We start from the raw sequence: 26,264 nt of genomic DNA, 5'->3' as shown, positions 1-26,264 counted from the left end.
ATGGAATGTTACATCATCCAGATGTGAATTATGCATCTTTCAGGCTGGTAGCCTAATGAGATGATGTTATTTTTTATTGATAATTCATTGTTACGTGTGGTGTAAATATGTGATGAATGCTCGTTTTATGCTTTGCAGACTTCAGGGTGAGCCTGTGAATCTAAGGGAACAGCAAGATGCAGTAGAGTTCTTCATGAGCCTTGTAGAAAGTATAGATGAAGCATTGAAGGCATTGGGCCAAGAGCAGTTAATGGGGAAGATTTTAGGGGGATCTTACTCCGACCAGAAAATTTGCAAAGGCTGCCCCCATAGGTAAGTAATGGAAATTGGTCAAAAAATTCATATTTTTAGCAATGTTGTGAATATTGTATGAAGTACCTTTTATGAAAACATAACCTACATAATATGTATTTTCTTGGTATTTTTCTCGCGTGTTTTTTTTTTTTTTTTAACTGTCATAACAATTTTGTGAAACCTCCATTTTAGATTCCTGTATTGTGTGTTACTCTTGATTCTCTTCAAAAAAAAATTTGATCCCAATTAATACTTACCATTTTTCCTAGTCTTTCCTCATTTTTCACTTCTCTTCAATTTACATTTTCTAAGTGGTCCCTTTAATGCATAAATTATGTGTTCTCCCTGTGTTGTTGAAAATTTAAAGAGTGAAGGAATTGCAAAATTTTGATCCTAAGTAAAGGGAAATCTCTTTTTTGTGTATGAAAAATGAGAGTTAATCAAAGATGCATTTTGCCAAATAGACTATCTGATAAAAAATACTACATGTATCAGCATATGATTGCATATTCTTGTCCTAAAAATTATTTTGGTGAATCCATTTGTTAAGTCTAGTTGTTCTTGATCGCCTGATTGATTTCTGCGACCTGCAACCGTTCATTGGTAACCTCCCCTTTGAACCTACTGAGTTATTAGGTTAAGAATTTTATTTTCTATCAATTTTGTTAATCTCAATGAAGATTGAAAGGTGTAAATTCTCATTAATGAAATGTAAAATCTCACATTTTTATGTTCAACGTATCCATCTTTAATTGTATTTTTCTGTTGCAACTATGAGTGGCTGTTGTTTTTTGTCTATCCATTGGTTTCCTAATGGTAGAATTTTCGTTTCAGGTATTCCAAAGAGGAACCATTTAGTGTAATTAGTGTTGATATAAGAAATCATAGTAATCTTCTTGACTCTTTAGAGCAGTATGTTAAAGGAGAATTGCTCGAGGGTGCTGATGCTTATCATTGTGAAAAATGTAATAAAAAGGTCAGTTAGTGTTTCTTAAATTTTTCTCACTGTAAAAAATAAATAACTATGTTGTGCCTGTTCTTGTAGTAAATACTTGGCATGCTGGAAATAATGACTTTTTAATAGAAGTTAAGTCTATACTTCAATGTGTGAACTTAGGGGCAGAAGTGAGGAAATGAAGAAGGTCTTAGTTTATTTCAAATTGTTGTCCTCTGTTTTATATACGATCAACTTTCTTTCAATTAAAATTGAGTTTTGAAATTCTGTAGAAGAAGCCTGTTCTAAATCATTTTTCATGTTAATTTTGTTAATCATTTACTCTTTAGGTGGTGACTGTCAAAAGGCTGTGTGTAAAGAAATTGCCTCCTGTTTTGGCCATACAATTAAAACGCTTTGAATACGATTTTGAACGAGTTTGTGCCATGAAATTTAATGATTATTTTGAATTTCCTAGAGATTTGGACATGAATCCGTACACAGGTCAGTGCCTTTTGGTCTCTTTAAGTTCTGTGGTTATAGAAGTGAACACTCAAGGATATTATTTATCTATCGTAATTTTGGTAATTTCTCAATGCTTTTTTTTTTCTTTGGCAGTTGCTGGTTTAGCAAAATTAGAGGGAGAAGATATAGATCGTGATTATGAAACTACAAAGCCAGAAGTTTGCACCAGGTACCAACTATCAGGCATTGTAGTTCATAGTGGTCAAGCCAGTGGTGGCCATTATTACTCTTATATTCTACACAGGTAAGGTACCACTTTATTTTTTATAGTGTTTATAGCTTTCACGTATTTTCTGATAAAAGAATCAAAAATGGCAAGGAATTTGGTACGGGGATGTGTGATCAGTTTGGAGTACAGTTCAGTTACATGAGTAACAATGTATCATGTCAAGAATTTTTTCTATTAACAGTTTTATTACTCATTTAATACAATTATTGGAATATTGGACTGCAAGACCACAATCTAATGATAATGTGGGATTGGGTTAGTGAGGTAGCTGTTATGTAGGCTTCGTACCCTGTGGGCAGATAATCAAATCTTGTCCATGTAGGAAGTTTCTCAGATCTGAACCCTGATTGAGTGCCTTGTGGAGTTCACTTCTAGTGCAGTACATTATCCATCAGAGTGGATGTAAAGCCGTGGTTCCCTTGGCACCTTCTGTTAAGAGCAGGCTAATACTGTCCAAGTTTTCATGGTGTCGTACCATGGTTTTCTCTCCACTCTTTGCACTTCCTTATGTTGCAAATGGACCGAGCTGTTGGTAACCTCCTCCAAATACAGCAGACTCTCGATTATCCGGTTGCGGATTATCCGTGCATAATTTTGATGCTCGCTCAATTTTTTCCGCGATCTTTTAAACAAAAATCGAACGAAAGATCACGACAAAAATGGGAATCACGGCATTAATTCTAGGATACACTGGGCTTATTATTTGCATTAGATTCCCCTTCGTAAAACTGAAGCGATAACACGCTAGCTGCATTCACGGGAGCACCGTGTGCCTGTTTTCCAAGCCTGGCAGTGTGCGACTGCGGTCCTTGATTATGGATATATGTCGCGCAGCAGTTGCAACCTGGCAACTTGGGCGAGATGCAATGGTGACTGACAATGTAGTTTCCGACGTTGAGCAGTGGTTTTGAAGCATTCGTGCAAACCACTTTTCTGTATCCATGATCACACAGCCACAGATGTACGGTTTTCGAAACCAGGCCTTACATGGAACATTAATAATACGAGTGCAACCATGTTATTGCCACTAAAAAGATCACGAACTGGCAAAGAAAGCTCTCAATGAGTCCAGGAAGCACTCTCAAATAACAGAATAACTGCATAAATAATAATATTTTGCTTGTTTTACGTAAATTATGAACATTACATAACATTTAAGAGAAAGTGTGGATTATCCGTGTTTTCCTATCATTTGCCCGAATAATCGGGAGTGTACTGTACCTACTACCTACCTGGTGATAATCTGTGTTAACATATACAAATACAGTAAAACCTCTATGTAGTGAACCTCTTTACATCATAAACCTCCGTACATCATACCACCCTAACGGTCCCATCTGATTTACATGTAAATTTATAGGCAAACCTCTTTGTAGTGAACCTCTTTATATGGTAAAACCTCCACTTATCATACCAAGGAGATACCCCGAGTCGGCCCAACTACCTCCGCAAATTGTACCGAGACAACAAGAGACCATTAATGCAGCCGTGATTACGTACATGGAATGACATTTTCAGCAATAAATGTTTCACTCTTTTTTTTTCTTATATTCCTTATTATGCTGTATTTTCACGTTAATCATTAGTTGTGGCCATTTTGTTCAATATGAGAGCATACCAAACAGTAAATAAGAAAAAAGGTATCCAACTATCCCAATCATTTTAAGTGACTGTTGAATTGAGAGAGATCACATCCTTTTCTCTCGAATCATGGTAAAAATTATTGGATAGTGTAATAATTAAATATATTTCTGTAATAATTATATATTTTCACTGATGCATGCATGTGTGCTTAAACACAAAAATATAATGGTTTAAAAGACAGTAGTGCCTTTCACTTCCAAAGGATATGAAAAAATGGTGCCTATCACTAAAACCTCTCTAAAGTGAACCTCCATACATCAAATTACCCAAATTTTGGTCCCCTTTATCACGATGTAAAGAGGTTTTACTGTATATTGTATGATTTTTTTTTGTATAATTATTAAATTTGAAGGGATTTATAATTTAAAATTCTGGGAATAACAGAAATATTTTCAATATTTCGTTGAAAAATTTTGTTCTGGCTTTTGTCATTTGAAAAAAGTACTTTGCAGTTAAATCATGTTTTATGTGTGATGAAGTGTATGCATTCTATTATGTAATTACTTCTGGTGAGTTAGAGATAACTGCTCCTCAAAAGAGATTCATGGAGGATGTAAATGGTTTATGAGTATTCATGTGAGTTAAAAATTAACTTTCAGCCACATAGATGCAGTGAGGTAGCAAGTTGTTGATCATGTCAAATGAAGTAATTTTCACTTTTAGTCCTTGCTCTTGTCTATTATCAATTAGGTTGAACATTTAATATTAATATTCAATGTGGTGTTTAATTAGAAAGTCCTTTGTTTTCGTTTACAGTTTCCACCTATTTAACCTATTTCCTCCTATTTTGGATCTTCTACAATGATCTGTAATGTGTTATAATTTTATTAATTAGTTAAGTTATTAGTTGTTTTGTCAAGTCAATTGTTTTTCTGATGATTCTGTATTTCTTCTGTTTTCAGGCATACAGATGGTACATGCAAATGGTACAAATTTGATGACAATGAAGTGAGTGAATGTAAAATGGAAGATGAAGAGGAAATGAAGACTCAATGCTTTGGCGGAGATTATATGGGAGAAGTATTTGATCACATGCTGAAGCGGATGAGCTATCGCCGGCAGAAGCGTTGGTGGAATGCATATATGCTCTTTTACACTAGACAGGATGCCAGTAATGAGGATACAGCTCTCCTGGCCAAGTCTCTCGATGAGCTGACCTTATGTAAGTATGGTTATCTTGTTGTTCCTTATGCATTTGGATCTTCTATGATGATATGTTATTTGTTATAGGTTACTTGATCCGTTTGTTAACGATATTCTGAAAATGATTGAATTTAATCAAATTGTGCTGTTATAAAGAAATTGTAATTTTTGTGCTTCATTTTTACTATAATTTAAAAAATGATATTTTCTGATATTAGTGTCCTCAGCTGTAGCCCTTGTTGAATTAATATTAGCTCCATTTCGTGTGCCTATGGTGATTACATGGTCCAGCTGCATCTTACAAACTTTCTGTCCCAGGTATCTGAGTCCTTTACAAAGGACCTATCATTGTCTCTGTTTTTTAGTGGCAATTGTTGCCCTCGCCATGTACTTATTGTTTATATAGTAACACCTCAAGATATTAGCTGCTTGACAGATGATTTTCTTGACATATTAGCTGCGACTTGGGGCAACATCCTGTTTGAGCTGAATTCAGAAATACAATCAGGAAGACTTTCAGGAAGCCGACCCTTGATTCTGGGAGTTTCTGCATCAGGCGCTCAGATCGCAGCATCATGGTTTCATCTCTTTTTCTTTCATGCTACTTTAGAGTTGAGTCATACCTTGTTCATTGTGCTCATTTTTGCAGGTTTAACAAACTTTTTTGTGCACTAAAATGGGGCCAAAGAAAGTAATTGAAAAGAATAATGGTGAGAAAAAGAGAATGTTGGTGATAGAGGATATGATTTGAGCATGATAATCCGCCAAGTCTCACGGGAGCAAGAACAGACTAAAAATATGTCACAAAATGACAAAACACGTGTCATAGCCAATAAAATGAATGCGGGTAGCTAAGTTTAACTCTTCATTTCCCCAATAATGGAAAATATTTCTCCAGCCTCTCTCCAGTTAGAAACTTACCCCCATTGCCGGTAGAGGTGAACCATACACTTCCACTGTTAGAGAGCGGTCCAAGGGGGTGGGGTAAATAAGAGTGGAATGGGTGCTGCCTGGTTGAAGAAGTGGGAACAGGATAAAGAGAGGTGCAGCGGTTGGGAGGAGGAGGGGTGGGTGAAGGGCCTTCAGCCTTGCCTGAGACAGGTTTGGGGGCCGTGTTATTTTTCATTCAAGGTCATCACCGTAAAATGCTAGGGAAGGGGAGAAATGCTAGTGGAGGGGGGTTTGGGATGCGTAAGTTGGGTGCCAGGAAGATAGGTAGGTGAGATTAACAATGGTTTTGGAGAGATCTCTCGGAATGGGGGAACAGGTAGGAGTGCTACAGGAAAGTTCATGGTTAGAGTTGGAAGTGCCTCTTCATTACGAGTAGCCTGCAAAATAAATTGGTGGCAAATAGAGCCCAATATTTAAGGTACTCCTCCTCACTTTCATCTTCGTCTTCACTGCTGTCATGTATGTCTAGTCCCAGCCGCTGCTTCTACTCCACTGTTTGCTGCTTAGACACTCACTAGGCACTGCCTGAAGCCCTTCGCACAGTCTCTCATGAATTTAGTTCAAGCCTATACCTTACGATTCAGTGCTTACAGGACAAAAGACAGCCAGTCACTGCCTCCCTCGTGGATAGATAGCAAGGTAATTACACGAAAACTTAATGCATGGAATGTTCAAATCCCCGTTCAAATTGGTGATACAGGAGCCATTTCGCCCTCAATATTGGCGTGTGTGTAAAGTATTACATCATCTGTGATATCCTTACTACAGCTCCACACCTAGTCATTGACAACTGCAGTATTTTCCCTTATCTTTCCCCCCTCGTCAATGTTACGTTGTCTCTAAAATGAAACTTTAAAATGAAAAATATTTCCTCCGTCATTCAATGTATTAATTCTAGTGATGGGTCGATTCCAAAATTTTATCGATTCCGATCCCGATTCCGATTCTGAATCTTCATGGAATTCAAGTGGACGAAGCGAACAACAATAGAACTAAACTTTAGTTTTGTAGAGTCAAAAAAAAATGCTATACTTCTCACGTCATTTAATCAACCTTAAAATCTCTTGCTTTTTTTAAGTTCAAGAAAGAAACTAAACGCTACAAATGAATATCACATCGGACGGACGCAGTAATAAAAAAGGCTAAAAGAGCCTTGTGGTGTGAAAACTCCCCCTACCGCGCGACTCACCTCGGCGAAGGTGGAAAGGGAAAAAGGGTATCGGTTGTTGCCTTTCACGGAAACAGTTCATTTTTCTCTCTCTTAAGCATGCTGACTTAATCTCTTCACTTTACTTCAATACCCGAGGCATATTTCTTACGCGTGGGATGGTTCCGAAAAATATCCAATCATTAGTATACTAATAATAATAATAAGCATTAATATATTTTCACTCGAGTAATGAGCTAAATGGTCTAGTCGATCTGTACATAATCCTTTTTAACATCCTCAGTTTAGTGTTTTAATTCAATGAAGTCGATTATCCATGCTTTAAATGACGATTTTCAAGACTAATGTTTTAAAAAACTTGAAAAATCGGTCTCAGTTACCGAGCCTTAAAGTTCCGCAGCGTGTAGCTCAGCCTTGACGCGCAATTGAAAAATCGCTCTTATTTCCTTGTACGCAAACTTTTTTTTCAAGATTTCTACTTAGTACTCTTTAGAAATTTCTACTTTATATTGTGTTTCAATTTTTCCGAGTTATATTTTTCGTAAACGAAAGATAATGTCTACTTTATGTCAAATTTCACGTGAAAAACGGGTCGGCCATTTTGCATTGTAAAACCAGACAGATGAGAGCCAAAATCTTCAAAAGTCATTGAAAGTATAGGTAAAGCACCAGATCAAAGGAATATTGCGTTCTTTATTCCACAAAACTCATACCAACGCAAAACCACTTGGATAAATTCAAAGATTTTTTGAGGAAAAACTATATCTCGCGTGGCATTGAAAAATTGGTCATGTTTGGGTCTCTGTATCTCACTAAAGGTTCGTATTTATGTAAAATGGCATATAAATCAATATTTGGCAATGATTTATGAGTATTTATGCCGAGTTTCAAGTCTCTATCCCCAAAAAGGTCATTTTGGACTTTATTCCAGGTTTTTCCGATTTCGGACCAATGTGCTGACGGACCAGTAGGAAGACGATCGGCTGCCGCGGCTGGCGTAAAGGTATTCGGCGCCCACGTCGATAACTATAGTGTATTCGGCAAGCTGAAACTACCAGGCCAAGGCATTGGAATGACTTATCGGCTTTAAAAACTGCATTATTACATGAGTTTCATGATAGCGCTTCCTGTCGGCAGATTGCTGGACCTACTAGCCTTGAAAGCTCTGTAACCTTAACTACTCGACTCGACATTCGTAATGCTACTCGAAACGCTCGAGTCGAGTACCAACTACTCGATCGACTTGAATTTTCGAGTACTCACACATCCAAAAAAGATATGTGTTTTGTTATTACGATTACGTGGCGCAAAAATTCCAATGACTATTGGAAACGCGGTCGTATATTTCGTTGTTTGAAGTACTACTGGAATCGGAATTGATTTTTCGCCTTGGCAAGTACTCGTTTTCGATTCCGGTTCTTGGCCGAGAATCGAAGAATCGAGGAATCCAACCGACCCATCACTAATTAATTCTCTTCCTTCCTCATGTATCCAAATGTTGATTTAAAATTTATTGTCAGGTCTAGTATTTACCGGCAAGAACGTTGAAATTTGAGTAATTTTATGGACTTGCAGCATTATCTTGGATATGAATGATTCAATTATGTAGAGTTGAAGTGGGAGTGTAAGAAATACCCCTTCCGATTATCCTCACATGTTAAACTACGAAGTATTGTCGATGCGATGATTATGATTAGGCACATAGATAGGAGTATTGCGTCATCCATGATATTTTTACTGAACTCCTACTTCTCCTTGATTCCTACCGTAAGTTTTTAGGCGAACCCTTTCCCTCCAAAGTTGCACTATCATTTAAGATTTCACACTTTGATGCACTACAGTCAGAAGCATTGATTTTTTGCTGCTTTCGCCGGAAAAACTAGTTTTGTTGAAAATTTTTTGCCGTAGTTCATATAAACAAATGTCATTTGCTCCTGGCGACCAAGCCCAAAGTTCATAATTTCAAAACATTTTGTATTATCAAAACTTAGTATTGTTGGAAAGCACCATGTATTTACCCTTGGCTTTCATGATTTCACTTAGTACATATTATCGAAAACTTCGTAATATCCTGCTTTGTATAATCGAGAGTTTACTGTACTTCTTTAATATGCCTCGATTAGTGGGGATGTTAGTTAATTCTAATCCTTTCCCATATTTAGATGCTGCTGAGTGTGTGAAGTATGGCAGAAAATATACATTTCTGCAGAAGCTCCAAAAATTCTGTCTTTTTTGATTTGCAGCAGACACCAAGTTGGGTCTAATGAAGATGCCCCCAGCCATTGAAAGAAGTGTTCGAAAGCAGAACATCAAATTCATGCACAACCGCAACCAGTTTGCTGCCGAGTATTTCCAGTTCATTCGAAAGCTGGCATCATGCAACATCCCAACCATCCCTGCTAGGCATCCACACATTCTCGGAGGTCCGCTACATTCTGTCCTTCAGCACCACAACGCTCTCGATAAATTGGTGAGTGACTTGGTTGTTAAAATATTTCAAGGTAGTGATTTACAATAATCTCTTTAAGTATAAATAGAATGATGGAAAAAACATCTCATCGTTGCTTTATGAAACACATTCTGTATTACTCAGTTGTGTATAACAGCGGACTAACATTGAAACAGATAAATAATGTAATTGATTTTATTTTGCTCATTTCAGAGTGCCGAAGCGGAGGAACTCAGTATGCTCAGCACTCAATTAGCAGCTCGTTTCCTCTTTCACACTGGCTTTCATACAAAGAAGAGCTTGCGAGGGGCAGCATCTGAATGGTATGATGTGCTAAACCACCACTTGCGGGCATCCAAACACATCAGGGAGTGGTTTGCTCATCATATGCTATTTGCTCATCCCCATAGGTGAGTCAGTGCTTAAAACTTTTCGTGCATTCAATCTTTTTTTTTTCAATTCATCCCATTAATATTTTAGACTTGTATGCTGTTTTTATGCATTTATCTCATTATTACTATCAGATGTTGTGTTCATGTGAATGAGAGGCAACCCAGATTTTTCACACTCAAGACCCCAATATGAAGCCTTCGATGGAAGTGATTTGAAATGGTTGTCATGTGCTGTGATTTGATTCCAAACAGTATTTTCTTCAATTATTGATTTTAATGAGAATGCATCCCTCCAAACCCCCCCCCCCTTACGTTGGCAATATATTTATATGGCCAATTGCATACGCAATCATTGTTGATTCCTGGACACTCCGTTTTGCCACTTATATACAGAAAATTTTCCGAATTTGGAGAGTGAAGAACTTGATTATTCACCTTCAAAGAGGATGATAATGTTTACTGTGATATCTAAATGGTATTTTTAGTGTTCATTTCTTGTTTTAATTTTAGGTTTTGTGAATACTTACTTGTCTGCCCTACAACCGAAGTTCGTTCTGCCTTCATCAAAATTATAGTCCTACTTTGTCACCTGTCTCTCCCAGATGGTCCTTCACCCTGTACAGATGTTCCTGGGACGCGTAAGTGAAAGTTCTCTTTTCGTGTGTTTATGTGTGAATTGCCCCTTTTACCAATGTTGCTAACGGTTGTGAATTTTGCCCTTCAAGCTATCCTTGGGGATCCCAATGCCACCCTGAGTGATCACATTCTACACGCTGTGCTGTCGTTGCTGCATAAAGAAGTGTCTGACCATGCAAGGCATCTTCCGTACTATTTCTCTCTCTTCTCCACTTATGCCAATCTTGGCATAAGTGAAAAAGCTCAACTTCTCAAGGTGATTTCATTTTTATGACTACACAAGTATCTTTCTCTTTGAAAGGTATTTGCTGGTCATGTTCATATTTATATTGCCTCCTAGGTTATGTGAAATAAGCATATTCAAGTGATATTGTGCAACGTGAAAAGTGAAATTATTTAGATGATACAGAATAATTTTGGCACACTTAACTTTCTAAAAATTTATCCATTGTATAAATTGTGTTAGATAGAAGAAGTGATGACCTGAAATTTTGTGCACAAATGCAGAAAGTTCAAAATTTTAAATGATGCAGAGTAATTACTGGAAACCTAACTTTGTGGAAATTCCTGTCGAGAATTGTGTTATGTAGAATAAAGTCTCAGTTTCTTATATATAAAAATCAAGTTTACCTCTGCATTAATAATTACAGTGGAACCTCGATCTATCGTTTTTCAGGGGGATGGACGAAAAAAACGATGAATACAGGAAAACGATCGATGCAGGAATGTCTGGCTAGGTTCCCCATGTCCTAGGAAACGCAGGATTTTAGTGCGTAATTATGATATTCATTAAAGGATTCAAACAAGATTTTAGTCAATTATAGAAACACCAGTACTTCATCGAGACACTTAGGTCATATTGTTGATTCGAATAATATCTCTTTCAAATATCCTAAAGGAACACGCGACCTCGCTAAAAAATTTTTGCTCTCCACTAGGCATTTACCCTGTTATTATGGATTTCTCTCTGATGTAAAAATCCATGAAACACCATTTCCAGTACACGTATTCACGAGAGCAATGTGCATGTTATGCCTAAAATAACCACTTTTGCCAGCGCAGTGATTGGTTGTGAGATTTATCATATAGGTCAAAAACAGTCAATTATTTGTAATGTTCCTGTCTGGTAAATATATTTTTCATGTAATGTAGGCAATGTGTAACGCGTGAACAATGTTGCGTTAATCGTCAGCGGCAGCGGAATGTCTCGCAAAAAAGCTCTGTAGTGAAAGAAGAGTCTCTTGTGGCTTAGTAAAGCAGTCATGCTAAGACGAAAACTCCACCGTCTCGTAAGGGTTAGATGGCATTTGATAGTTAAGAGTATTTACATGTGGCAGAAATCCATAACAGCAGTGTAAATGCTGAGACAGTGTGCAATCATTTTATCGCGAGGTGGTTTGTTTCCTTAGGATGGTTGAAAGAGGTGTCAGTTGAATCAACAATATGCCCTAAGTTTTTCCATAAAATTAAATTAAATAATTTGTCAGCTAAATTCCTGTTTGAATCCTTCAAAGAAAATCACAATTACTCACCCAAATCCTGTGTTTCCTGTTGCATAGGCAACCTAGTCAAACATTCCTGCATTCATTGTTGTTTTTTTTTCATCCGTCCCCTTGAAAAACGATAGATCGACGTTCCACTGTGTGTCCCCTTTTTTTTTTGGAAAATGTTTCTAACGAGTTTATTTTACAAAATTGTATTACAATATTTTCAATGAAATTCTCCTTAGCTTGGACATATTTTTAAGGATTCTAATGAATTCATGGCAGTTATAATGTTGAGTGTTTATTTTATTTTACAATTATCTGAATCCTCTCACTAAAACTATGTTTTTCCGTTTCAGCTGAATGTTCCAACTTTGTTCATGAAGGTGGCTTTGGATGATGGGCCTTGTCCTCCCATTAAATATCAATACCTAGAGCTTACAAAGCTGCACCAGGTTGTGGCGCAGTTGATTAGGTGCTGTGATATCAGTTCTAAGGCCATATCCTCTCAACAGGTACTGAAAACTTTCTGCCATCCATTCTTAATGTATAACACATAATATTTGAATGCTCGCCTTTTAGATGCTGTATTTTATGTTTTAAGAAAACATAGCTTAGTGTTCTCCTACAAATGCTGGAAAATCATGGTTTTATGATTGTGCCGTATGCATCTTTTCCTGAATCCTGACGAATCCTCATTCCCTACCCTGTGATATCTTAACCTCTGCAAAATTCGTAATGGTTGGCTTTTGATAACATTCAATGAGAAGGAAAATGAAAGAAGATTTGTTCACTTAAAGAATGGACAAGATGAGGCGAAAAAATGAAATTAGAATAAAGTCTTACATAAGTTTTCATGAAAGCCATTCTATTTATTTAGTTCTGACATTTGAATTATATTAATTCCTCTGGTGCTTCATGCTCTGAAACAATCCATATCTCCTCATTAATAATATCAATATTTCTTCAATGAGTGCTTTAGCATTTCCAGAAGTCTTATTAGAAATAAATTCAAATCAATTACAAGAAATGAGAATTATATTGAAAATGACAAATTTATGAACTTCAACTTCATTAATATTAAATCGAATTTTGATTATATGCATTTTAAAATTTTTAGTGATATTAGTATAATCTTCATGTAAAAATCATTATGTAATATTTTTTGATGCCATGACACGGTCAAAAAAGGTACTACAAAGCCTTTTTATTTAATTAATCCTATTTATTTGATAGTAATACATGCATTGGACGTAATGAATGATAACTTTAATGCTATCGTGAAGAATACCTTCATAGGTAATGATCAAAATAAATATAAAGGCCATGCCAATTACAAAAATACTGAAGAGATGAAAGTGAAATTATTTTATTGCCTTATAAAAAGCCTTAAAAATATGAAAATTGAAATTCTTGGTTTCCACCTGTGCTGACTTCATAATATCAAGTTTCTATTTCAGCTGTGTAAATTTTTGCTCAATATTTAATTCTGCTCTTAATATTTTTCATGTAATTGCCTTGTGTCATTCAGGCAGTGTGTGGTATAATGCATCAAGGGTAATTTTCTGATACTTGCAGCAAGGATTAGCTCCAGTTTTACCGAACCCCTATGGAGATCCCCACTGTCAAGATTATATAATGCCCATACAGCCCCAAGCCGCTGAGATACTTTTCAATGGGAGTCAGTGAGTACCAAATTTTATATCAGCTTGTCCATGTGTTTTTATGAGGAAATTCCAGGGACACAGACATGAAAAATGAATGCGTGGATGCATTACAAATAATCAACATCTTCTCAAGCAAAATGTGGACTGTCCCCCCTCAAAACCTGGTGATTTTTGTTCCTATGAAAAGGAGACATAAAATGACAACAGACTTTTGCCTTGAATGTGATGATGGTATCTTCCGTCTTCACGTTGTGTAGTATGCAAGTCTAGGCATTCAAAAAGTCATTTTATATGCCTAATACTCAATTACTATTTGTTTTGTGTCCGTTTGACGTATAGTTTGCATGTTTTTATGAATTATTTTACTGTAATAGAGGATGTTTTCCTTCGATTCCCTTAAGTCATTTGTGTCATTAACCCTCGTAGTGCTATCCTTCTTCCTGGGGCACTGGTGAGAAATGAGGGTATTTTAATAAAATGTAGTAACTACGAGAAAAAAAAACTATACAAAGCTATTTTATTACATATCCATGTGCGGTTTATTTATTAAAGTAACTGTAAAAGTGTGGTTAAGAAAGGTGTATTCAATGGGTCACATATAAAGGAGTGAATGACTATTAACCTAATGAATCAGTGGCATAGCCAAGAATTTCGTTTTGGGGGGAGGTCCAAAATCAGAGGAATTTTTGAAAAACAGGGTACTAAGTAGAGGGTTTTAAAATAATTTTAATGCTTTTCATAATAGAAAAAACTTCATTTGTTAAAAAAATATTTTGTAAAGTCATGACATGAGTTTTCAATACATATTTTGTTATCTTTTATGGAGAAAAATACATACATTATAACTGAGATGGTATTCATGTAAAAAGTTGAGGTATTTCATGCTCATAAGGAAAAATTTTACCCTCATTTACAGTTACGTGAAGAAAATTATAGAGGATGTCAATCAGACAGATGAAGTGGTGAAATTGCTTCAGTTCTGCAGCTGGGAGAACCCCCATTTCTCACGAACTGTTTTAAGTGAGCTACTTTGGCAAATAGCGTATACATATTGCCACGAGTTAAGGCATATTATGGATCTATTCCTAGCTATGCTTGTGCTTGAAGATTCCTGGCAAACTCATCGAATACACAACGCTTTAAAAGGTGGGTTTATTTATATGTCTGAAGTGTTATTTAGTCTAGAGAAGAATTTTTGAATTCAGTTCTTAAATACTCTTCTGAATGTTTGGAGTACCTACACTGAGTAGACAATGGTCCAACATGCTCAGAAAAAAATTCCATGTTTATTATTTCTGATCTCAAAGCTATATCTTTTTGTGAATGGACATAGTTTAAAGATACATTTTATTGCTGAATTTCAGGAGTTCCTGAGGAAAGAGATGGGCTATTTGAAACGATTCAACGAAGTAAAAACCACTATCAAAAGCGAGCCTATCACTGCATCAAGGGTATGGTGGCACTGTTTACCCAGTGTCGTGCTGCATACCAAATTCTGGTGTGCAATCCGGAGCTAAAACACAAGTGGTCATCAGCCGTGGAATGGCTTCAAGATGAGTTGGACCGGGTAAATCAATAAAAACTTACCAGAGTCATTGAGCCTTTTACTAAAGTATAGTGATGATTTATCACTCAAAAATTAATGAAGAAATTCTTTTCATTGTATGGTTCCACATTTTCCACTAACAGCACAACATTTTCTGAATCTGTATTCTATTTTGGCTGTTAGTCTGACATAAAGATTTTTTCTTGTCTTTCCTAAGCAGCGACCATATGCCCAGAACGCACAGTACAGTTACAACAACTGGTCTCCTCCAGCGCAGTCTAATGAGTCTGGGAATGGATACTTCCTGGAGCGATCAAATAGTGCTCGAAAGACATTGGAGAGGGCATTAGTACTTTGCCCTGAGGAGGTATGATTCTGTCATTAATTTTCTCAGTGTTCTTGAGGCTCCAAGTAATTTCTCAATTTTGAATTTGTGAAATTTAAGTGTGTGGCCAAGTGCCTTCCAATGGAAGATACAAACTTAGACTATTTATCTCCTTGATGATTTGTTGGTCAGTGCTTTATTAGCTTAAAAATAATGATCTATCTTTGTAGTAACTATAACTGGATTCTTAATAATTTTTAAGTGGTGTAAGATATTGACGAGAAGTTCCTTATTAACTTGTATCAACTTACCACGCAAGAGATTAGTCCTGATGATAACTTCTTCACTGCATAATTTTTTAAGAAAATTATATTCGAGACTCAAATCACCGATGGCAGTATGAAAGCAGTGATGTAATTTGCCAATATGGCCGACGCATCGAGGATATTGTTGTGATGATAACATGTGGTGCAATAGGATGAGTCGTCGAGCCACTGCGATGATTAAAGTAGAAAATATCTGAGAAGGCTTTGAGGAGGTATTTCAGTTCCCACGGGCAACAACAAATAGCAGTTAAGATGAAGGAATTAATAAATTTCAGTTGAAATATCCTCTACTATCTCACGGAAATTACTCCAAGGGTTCCTAACGATCATAAATGAGTGACTGCGATAAAAATAACTATATTCTCAGCTGGCTAGAAAAGAAAAAATGCAATCCGTCAGTTACCCCAAGTGCATTAAACAAACAAACCACCGTCCCAGTAAATGATGAACTGTAGCAAAAAATGGCAACTGGAAAGGCATTTTACATTGATATGAATGCTTAAAATATATTACTTGCGACGTTATGATGTCTTAATACCAAAAATTTAATTAGAAAAATCTGTAAATTTCCAGAAATACCAATGATTTGTCAACGTGGTTTCCTTAGGTATCCTCGGAGCTCTACTTCCCAATTCGGCCAATAGTTGGCGTATTGCTTGTCTGGATTCTCGAATACATAATGCCATGTATTTTGAGAATTGCTTGCTTTTTGTAAAATGTCTTCAATCTAACTAAACCTTCAATTTCCTGTGGAATAACTTGAATAATTATTTTCCTGGTGAAGTTGATACATCCACTAAAACAATGGTGAAGTCAAGGAAAGGTTACGGTGTTAATAGATGTAGGTGTTAGGTTTATTGACCTACACCTCAAGAAATATATCTGTTAACCCATTACCCTCCAGCGAATTTTTTGGGTCTGAGGTTCCATGTTGGTACAAGGGGATGCCATTTCATATATAAGTAGCAGCTGGTTTCATCATGTAGAAAACATTACCTGGCACTCGGGGAAAACATTGTATCTGCAATATCTACTTTTTTGCATTAACTACAGTGATTTGAGTGATGGGTCGTAAATTACCCACTTGGGGGGTAATGGGTCAAGTATATGGAGATCAATAAGATTTTACCATATTTTAGGGTGTATGTGTCTGTGGAAGAGAATAGAAAAAATATTCTTGTGGGAACTCCAATGTGCGGAAGTAGACTTGCCAGGGTGATTGGTCAATTTTTCCATACCCCTTAAAATTTTCACTGTCAAGCTCAACGCATAATTAGTGTTGTATGACAGAGGTTGACACTGTGTAGTTGAAAACTAAGAAGAGAAATATTTTAAATAAAAATTTACAGTAAAACCTCTTCTCATCGTAATGGAGGGGACCAAAATTTGTGCAATTTGATGTATGGAGGTTCATTATAGAGAGGTTTCAGTGATAGGCACCATTTTATCATATCCTTCGGATATGAAGGGCCCTATTGTCTTTTAAACCATTATATTTATGCATTTAAACAAACATGCATGCATTAGTGAACATGTATTTATTATTTAATAATTACAGAAAGTGAGCGCTATCGCATTATTTTTACCATGGTTGGAGAGAAAACGATGTGGTCTCTCTTAACACATTGCGTACGAATGGCGAGAATTCTCGTCATTTTTTCCCGAACGTTCCGCACGGATGACGAAGATTCTCGTCATTTAGGCACGTCAACCTAAGCAATTTTAAAGCGTACAATACGTATTCGTTAGTACGTTTTCAGTTGTTGTTCGTTATTCATAATGAATTGATGCATCATAACGTTTGATTGGGTAAAGTTATATTCTAAGCATTAGCTTTTTAACCATGTTTAAACCAAAGGCATTAAGCCCTAATAGGCACATATTTCCAATCTCGGCGTTCCTAGGTATTTAAATACCCCAGTACGCAACGTGTTAATTCAACAGTCACTTAAAGTGATTGGGATACTTGGATACCTTTTTTCTTATTTACTACAGTGGAACCTCGTTAAAGCGAGTACGGGCTATAGCGACACCCCCGCTATTACGAGAGATAGCCGATGCACCGTCAATTGACCCTATAATAAGCGTGTTAAAGAATTCGTTTTTACGAGACCCTTTCGGTGTTGGCTCTCGCCATAGCGAGGGTTTTACCGCCGGAAGACTTTCATGAAGACTCCTTAACCTCTGTAATTGCTAGCGATCCGTTAGAAATGAAGTTAATGGAGTGCTCAGTCTCAAATTTATGTGGTAAACTGTCGTTCGATAAATATAATGATGACGAAACAATGCTTTGCATGATTTTTATTCAGTGCGGCGCTTATGAATTGTTTGAATAGGTAGTCGTTATTTGAGTAAGGAAATTTAGTGATGCAAAAAAACATCGCCTTTCGTCTGGATTTATGCTTACGTTTATCGGATAGATGTTTATCTGTCGCCGCACCACTCCTGTTCCTGTATATCTGTTCGCAACAGGTATATTGGCTATTATTTGCTCCACCTCCGGTAAAGCGACAATTCGCTATAGCGAGTGTTTATTAGTGCACCGTGGGGTGTCGTTATATCGAGGTTTCAGTGTATTAGGTATGCTCTCATATGGAACAAAATGGCCACAACTAATGATTAACGTGAAAATTACAGCATATTAAAGGTGTAAAAGAAAAAAATAAGCGTGAAACATTTATTGCTGAAAATTTCATTCTATGTACGTAATTGTGGCTGTATTAATGGTCTCTTGTTGTCTCAGTACGATTTGCGGAGGTAGTTAGGCTCTCACGGTGTTATCTCCTTGTTATGATAAGTGGAGGTTTTACGACATAAAGAGGTTCACTACAAAGAGGTTTGCCTGTAAATTTACATGTAAATCTGACAGGATCGTAGGGGTGGTATGAAGTATGGAGGTTTATGATGTAAAGATGTTCACTGTGTAGAGGTTTTACTGTAACATTATTCCGGACCAGTGGAAATATTATGTGGTAAAAGAGCTTAAAGCATAATAATAATAATCTTCCTTTATGCTGTGTCCCAAGGAACCTGAGGTGGACGAGATGTCTGAAGAAGGGGACAGTCCGCAACCTCCTGAGGAGCACCATCCCGTGAGCAGTGGAGTGCAGGGCCAGGGGGTGAAGGTCATGGTGGGCGGGCCCCCCACGGCCGTCTTCAATCCCCCCCATGGCTACCCAAGCGTGGCCCACGTTCCTCAGCAGCAACAGCAGACAACGGCCACGACGCAGTCAACTGCTGCCCCCACCCACCACAACACCCAGCAACAGCAGCAGCAGCAACCTCAAGTCAGCCATGCTAGCACCTCGCCATGTGTGGGAGGCCCACCATCGACTCTTCAGGGTGGCCTTAGGACCATCCCCACTGGGCACAGGTCAGTCAGCCTCTGAGGCCAGCCGCAGTGTATGGCCTACGAGTCATTATGTGAATATCACTGGTATCAAAAGCATCAATCGTTATGAGTGGGCTTGCAGTCATTTCATTTGATGGCTGTGTCATTACAACAATAGATTTGATGCCATAGACCTTACCATTATTGACCTGCAGGTGCCAATACCAATCACTCCTATGGTGAAGCTTGTGAATAGCTGGTGCAAATCCAGAGAATTATTTATGTTCATGAAGAAATTGACCATGGCTAACAAGGAATGCTCAAATTTGCATGTGCTTCATTTGAACAAACCTAAAAGTCGTACATTGTACATTCTCGTGTGTGAGCTATTCGCGGCAGTCTGCCTTCAGGCTAATGAGCTGTGTCAACAGTCACAAACTTTGTTTTTTTTGTGGGTACACTTAATCAATACTCCATTTTGTACAGAAGTAGTAAGTACGGGTTCTCCAAGAGAAATGATAAACAAGTTGTTGAGTGATTTTTTTACCACAATTCTCGTAATTTCTTCAGTTTTGTTTGGTGAAAGTTGTAAAAGTACGGGAAATACATTATTGCCCATATGTTTTGGAAAAATTACATACTTGTTTTATGGTGGGGAAGGGTAGGAAAGGAAGAATCAACGTGGTAGGAAATGGAGAGTGAGGTAGTGTTTGTGGTAGCTGGCCAGGGAAGTCATTGGCGTATAATACTAAGAACAGTCGATCAAAGGGTGGATAATTAAGGCTCTTTAGTAATTGTAGTCATTTAGATGATTGATTATGCCTCTTGGAATTCCCATAATTTACAGGATTTCTAAATTCTAAGGAAAATGAAATACTCTTCCCAATCGAAAAAATAGCATCATTATTACAAAATAGAAATGGACTGTTTTACTTGCTGATAGACTATTTTAATCAATTAATTTTCATTGTTATTTTTGATGAAAACAGAAAACTTCAGTTAGGGAGTATGTATGGAGATTTGGCATAAGACAGGAAAAAAGTAGGTTCTTATGCCTTGGTGATGGTAGGAAAATGTTCTAGGTGGGAACTTACTGAAATTTAATTTGTTCTTTCATCAAAATGAGTCCATTATGTCTTGTATTATGAATGCACGCCATGTGTTAATATATGTACATGAAAACCCCATGTTTGCATTGGTGGTTTTCATGTCTGCCTGCCTTTTTTATGGTTTCTTTTTTTGGTTCTTCCATTTAGGATTACTTTAGTCTCACCCAACACTTAGGACCTACAGGGTGGCCACTCTTTTTCAATTCAGGACATTTCATTTTATCTGGAATGTCGGGGAAAATTACTGGAAATAATTTTTGCTGAGAAATTCAATTGACGATTTTTCCTCAATCTCTTGTGTGTAAGCCTAGCTTTGATTAATACTTCCCATTTCCAATATGTCATTTAGAAGATGCTCCAAAAGATGTAAAATGCTTTCTATTACCATTATGTTATGCAATTTTTTTAAGGTTAACATTTCACCGAACATAACCCAAATTTATCGCCAATAAATATGAAAATATGGTGAGGTTTGTGTAATAAAATTCATCAACAGTCATCAATTCGATAATTCATTTTGCACAGTACTCCAGTCAATCCTCTAATCAGCTAACCTTTTAACATCTTTGTAGTTCTGCTTTAGTTCATTAATCACCTGCTCTCTGTATCTTATCCTTGTTCTTCCTTTACTGTTTTTCCCTTCCACCTGTCCTTGGACAATAATTTTTGTCAGAACATCGTGTCTCTAACCTTCGTGTCTGTTGTGAAACTGTCTGTAAAATTGAGGGAAAATCGTCTTCTTATTTGATTGGCCACCCTGACTTACTCGCTCTTCATCCTTTAAGTTGAGTTCGTAGAAGAGGGCAAGCAAGGGGTTGTACTGTGTATTTATTCACCGTGATTGTGGTCATGCATGCTAATGTTGTTTGCATACCCGTTTCCATGTTCGATTGGTGGCTGGCGCAGAGCACGGATGGGCGTTGTGAGGGAGAGTGGTGTGGGCCTTGTGGATCTCAGTTTGGAGTGGGTGGTGAGCAGCTCCCTTGCCAGCGATGACATTGGCAGTCGGACAAATGCTGGCTCGGGTGGGGAGGACATCTCGAGTGGGAGCACTGGAGCACCAACTCCTTCGCCCAGTCACCCGTCTCCCGATGGCGGCCGGCCCCCCATGCTGGAAACAATGGTGTCTGGGTCGAGTGTTGTTGGGGAGGAGGGAAAGAGTGAGGTGACTACGACTGGGGTCGAAGGGGAGGGGAACGGTGGTGAGAGCTTAATAGCCAAGGATAAACCGCAGAGGTCTTCCAGCAATCCAAATTTATTAGCATAGCCCCTGCCTCCTCGTTTGTGTAGCCCTTTCCCCTCCTAGATCTTGTGCCCGGCCCTGTCTCGGTCGGTTTGCGCCCACGTTCCACTTAGGGTGCTGGTCAGCTCCACCTATAGCTCACTTGGGCAGCCCTGCCCGAGTTTGTTTTCTGACTAGGCATGACGTGAGCTGCTAGTTACTTTGCTGCTCATGTAGTCTTGGAGGGGCACTTGGCCAACAATTGACGCTGTCGCCTTCTGCCTTTGGCCCGTTCTGGATTTGAGCACTTGTGCACCCTTTCTAGTCTACATTCTTTCCCCTTTTAAAAAGTTCCAGTGGCCTCTTGTTGACAAGCTGCAGAGATTGTGAGCGGATGAACGGACCCAGTTGGTGGTGGTGGTGGTGTCACCTTTATGCTATAGGGAGTGACAGTTTGATAGAAAAGAGAGAGAGAAAGGATTTAAGTCTTAAATCAGACCACTTTCTACCCTCCTCCCCCATCCCATGCTGCCTCTGGAGGGCTTTCCAAAAGTATGGTAAAAAAATTCCAGTGATGGTTTTAATGTACAGAGAAAGACCTTTAAAAAAAAAAAAACTCTCTGGATCCAGTTGTGGCTTACCTGCCGGGTACGTGTGTACACCCTTGGTGTGCACTGCTGGAGTCTTGCATCCTGTTGCCTGTGATGGAATTTAAGCCACTCATCGCTTGTTTAGAAGGATGGGGTTTGATACTAAAGAGAATGATGTTGGTTTAAAGAATTGCGAGTGTTGAAGTGTTGTTAGGTTGGGAGCGTAGGTCAAAACTTGGGAAGTGCCATAGCAAAAAATGTGTGCATGTTGTGCCATGCTTGATGGTAGTGCAGTTGGGTGTTTAACAAGAGAGATTTAGTGGTCGATTTTGAGATTGCATAGGGGAAGAAAATGAACTATTTTTTTTATTTTCTTTTCTAGACTGTGGGAAGTCATGGATATTAACTGCAGGCTAGATTGCTGTGGGTGTGTGATCATACCATCAAAAGTGTGAATGTTGAAGTGAGAAGGGTAGTTGTGGGTTTGTATTATTGGACTTGTTTCCTAAAATGTTGAGGACTTTTATTTTTTGCTTTTGTGTATGAGAAGTGACTGTTGTAATCCTTTCTTCGATTCAACTACTTTTGCACCTGGCCTGCAGCTGCCCCGTTTGGTGTAGCGTAGGGCCTGGCCTCTTACTCCTTTGCCCACACCCACCCTCCTTACCTCAACCTAATCCTCTCGTTGACCACCCCTCTTAGCCTCGGACCCCAATGAACTGGCAGCTGGGGACCTCGAGGAGAAGAGATGCGGCTTTCCTCTTGCTGCAACATAGCCCATCGAAGAAGATAGCCGATTCTGATGCGGATGGTCTAATGGAATTGTGAATGTTTTTAAACGGAGGAATTTGTATGGTCACTGAAGTGTTGAGTGGATGAATGGAAATTTTGGAGATGCTGGAAGTCAGAATGGTGATAGATGGGACTGAATGCCTGTAATTGAATAGACTGCTGGACCCTGCCTGTGCAAAACTTCCTATAGCCTCCAGAGACCTTTCTGTCTTTCTACCTCGTTCTTCTATCTTCCTGCTTTCCTTTCTGTATGCCCGTTGGTCTGTTAAAGATGTGCCCATAATTTTGTAGGTTATCAGGTCCTTATTTTTTTATATCCCCTAGCGTGTGGCAGTATTTCTTAATGTCCACGATTTCAAAATTATTTTATACCCATCTTTTTATTTTTCTCATATCAGGAGACGATATTCATATGTTATGATTACCTCTTCTGTGTATTTAATTGGGCTCGGTAACCCCCCAGTCAAGGTTGTCACTATGCAAGAATGCCTCATCTTGGTAGCTGCCGTTTGCTGGTGTTGCTAAGACGTTAAATTTCTTGTAATGTCACCTCAAATCCCCTCAGGTATCTAATATTTTCAATTTTAGGTAATGATTAGGACTCACTTATTCAATTGATTCAGTCTGTTGCAGGTTGTTTACTTTCAAAATAGGTTTCTCTCAGAAATATTCTCATGTGAGGGTTACAGTCATAGTGTCAGTGCATTTCATGACCTCTTAATTTTGTGAGGTAATGTGGATGATTGTCCATCCTCTTGTTTCTTGTGCCTTCAATTTGCATCTTCAGCATATTTTAATATATTGCCCTCATTGAGTTGTTTTATACCTAATACATTCCCCCCCAAAGCAAGTAAATAGGCATGGGGGTCTTCAGCCCTTCGTAAATTGACCTGTTATATTTTACTCGTAAGGACTTGAGTAAAAAAACTATGCTAAGCGATAGGGAGTGATTTTTTCCTCCGCCCATAACTGTTTCGATTTTTAAATTATGAAGCTCAATTAGGATGTCTGGTCTTGCCCATTATTACTGTCATAATCAGAAAGTTGCCTTTTAATACAATATGCTCCTTTTAAAAGTGGCCTAGTTGTGGCTGAGATTAAGTTCCTCAATGGGGTTGGTGTTTTGTATATCTCTTTTATTGTTTTTTTTATTGTTGCTGATCTTATTTATCATTAAACCCTTGTATAGTTCAGTGTGACCCCTTTTGCTCTCCTGGTCATTCTTCGGCGTGGTTCCGGTTGTCACTGAGGATCAAGTTGCAGGCTTTTTTTAACAGCCAATCTTGAATTCCTGGCATTGATGGTGTCCTTTTCTGTGATCATCGCACCATTTTTCATGCATGCAAACAGTGATTAATGTTGAAATTTTATCCATGAGGCTCAGAGAGTAAAACGGTTCATTTATCTTAAGTAATTCAAATATTAAATTGGTCAATCTCCTAGCATACATACCTTTTTCTATCTTCCCTTCTATGGCTATGACCCATGTACAGTTCTGTTGCTTGAGTCAACTTTTTGCTTTTTTCTCATATTTTTATAATACCAAATTATGTAATCCTTGAAAAATATTGCGTGTCGTTATCTAAGAATGCTACCAATGCAGTGGAGTGCCCTGGCTAAAGTCAACACATCCTAGCCCTTCCCATGCATCCCTAAAGTGGTTGGCATATGAGTTTGCTATCAGAAGTCTCTAAAAAGTATAACCCCTTGAGTCAAAAACTTCTTCACTGGCATTGATAATGGACGAAATTTCGTCGGCCTGAAATTTTTATAATGGTGACTTTTGGAAAAGGTTTAATGGATTAATTTTTTTTGTTATCATGAAATTTTTCGTGTGAAAGTCACCGTACGTCTGTGTGCTACGCTTGAAAATCATTTGCTCCAGTGAATGTTTGGGGTTTGACCGAATGCAAGGTAATAGAACCCTTAGTATTCTATTGCTTGCAATTGTGAGAAATATTTCAATGACATAATGTCTTGACAAGAATTCATAAAATGAGGACAAACTCTTTTGGGCATTTCTTCTTTAATATTTTCAACCTCCCCTTGCTCTCCCTCCCCTCTCCCACGAGGTTTTCACTCTGGGACTTAGCAGTCAGGGTGCGTGTGCGTGATTGGAAGTAAGCTCCATCCCCTTAACATGACCCTAATCCTCTCTTTAAACTCTCCGCCAAGAAATTTTTACCGAGTGAGATCCTGCATCCTTTGCCCTGAAACCTGGCTTTAAGGCTGTCTGCATATCTTATTTGGTGCGATGGATATTATTTCTGATCAGGGGAACAGCCCAAGGCCCCTTGATCTAAACCTTCTGTGGCACTTGCCGTGGAGGCAGGTTGTTTAGTGAGGGTAGTGTGAATTATGGAGGGTATGAAATACCTCCCGAATCGGGAGCAGACGAAATGCATATTGGTTGCAGTGTCAGAAGTTGCTAAGGCCAGCAGCTTTATTTGTTGATTTGGTTGAACATATAATATTTGCAAATGCCAATTGTAACTAAAAATAAAAAAATTATTAAATTATGCCATATCTCATGTTGCGGCACTTATAATTTATGTTTTGCTTGTATAGTGCTTGAAGTGTAAGTTTTTGTAATACAAATTGTCTACCAAAATTTCCATTGTTTAATCAATGCAGAATAGGTGTACAAATGTAGATATTATTGGATGAAGTACCAGTGTAAAAGTAATTAGAATTGTCTTGAAATGTGATAAGAAAAATCCAAGTGAAATGCTCTCTAAGAGGAAACTTGCCTTTTGTGGGAGTGAAGCTCAGCGATTAAAAGAAAAGACTGCAAAAAAAATTTTTTACTCCATTAAGGCACTGCTAAAATGGTGATTTTCAGTGAAACATCTTATAAGTCTGAGCAATTTAACCATTTTTATTAAGTTCCAGTTTTGATTCCCTCACCAGTTGATATAGTATGTTAAAAGGAATATAGTCTTTTACTTAACAAAATAAAAATTAAGTGAGGCCTCATGGAAAAGTCAAAAAGGTAATTACTTTATGCATGTTATGTGTCATTTCCCCTTTATGTCTTGGTTTATTCCAGACATGCCGAAAATTTCATTTTAATTTACATTGTGCTACATTGTCTTTAGAATTAACATACATTCTCTCAATGATTTTTGCTTAATCAGAGTTGTCCAAACTTTAAACATAAGTATTACATCCCATTTTGAATCTCATTTCCTAAGTTTTGAAAGGAAATAGATTTTTGTAAACTAGGTTGAGTCTCAATGAAAATATCTGATTTTGAAATCTCATTACTCTTTAGATTTTCAGGGCTCCCACTTAACTGTGAAAACCGTGAATTTTGTCTACTGTAAAAAAAAACCTGGAAAAAGCCGTGAATTTCATCATAAAACCTTCAAAATCTCGTAAACTTGATTATAAAACTATTATTGACAGATCAAAAGAAAAATAGATGTCGATCACGTATCAAGTTCAGACATGCACAGATACTGTCTACAAATGTATATTCGAATCGCAATCATTAGTCCATGTCTC

At 37.7% G+C, this 26,264-nt stretch overlaps 1 protein-coding gene across 5 annotated transcripts in view; it reads left to right on the top strand.

The window, feature by feature from the left end:
* LOC124160175 (probable ubiquitin carboxyl-terminal hydrolase FAF-X) overlaps nt 1-25,748 on the top strand; it is an 86,425-nt gene extending 60,677 nt beyond the window's left edge. For 4 of the 5 annotated variants that reach the window (XM_046535938.1, XM_046535939.1, XM_046535936.1 and 1 more), the window contains 16 exons: nt 139-312; nt 1,129-1,270; nt 1,579-1,732; nt 1,847-1,997; nt 4,529-4,788; nt 9,132-9,358; nt 9,551-9,747; nt 10,240-10,367; nt 10,455-10,621; nt 12,209-12,364; nt 13,428-13,534; nt 14,433-14,662; nt 14,881-15,083; nt 15,280-15,429; nt 18,740-19,086; nt 21,060-25,748. In XM_046535938.1, the coding sequence (XP_046391894.1) occupies nt 139-312; nt 1,129-1,270; nt 1,579-1,732; nt 1,847-1,997; nt 4,529-4,788; nt 9,132-9,358; nt 9,551-9,747; nt 10,240-10,367; nt 10,455-10,621; nt 12,209-12,364; nt 13,428-13,534; nt 14,433-14,662; nt 14,881-15,083; nt 15,280-15,429; nt 18,740-19,086; nt 21,060-21,420 (3,154 nt within the window). In that variant the 3' untranslated portion in view covers nt 21,421-25,748. The remainder of the gene's footprint in view (nt 1-138; nt 313-1,128; nt 1,271-1,578; nt 1,733-1,846; nt 1,998-4,528; nt 4,789-9,131; nt 9,359-9,550; nt 9,748-10,239; nt 10,368-10,454; nt 10,622-12,208; nt 12,365-13,427; nt 13,535-14,432; nt 14,663-14,880; nt 15,084-15,279; nt 15,430-18,739; nt 19,087-21,059) is intronic. The other variant, XM_046535940.1, reaches the window with a different exon arrangement.
* The last annotated feature ends 516 nt before the right edge of the window (nt 25,749-26,264 follow it).

Source organism: Ischnura elegans, chromosome 6, assembly GCF_921293095.1.
Source record: "Ischnura elegans chromosome 6, ioIscEleg1.1, whole genome shotgun sequence".
NCBI lineage: Eukaryota > Metazoa > Arthropoda > Insecta > Odonata > Coenagrionidae > Ischnura > Ischnura elegans.
The sequence above is the reverse complement of the archived record's forward strand: the minus strand, read 5'-3'. Positions and strand labels throughout refer to the sequence as shown.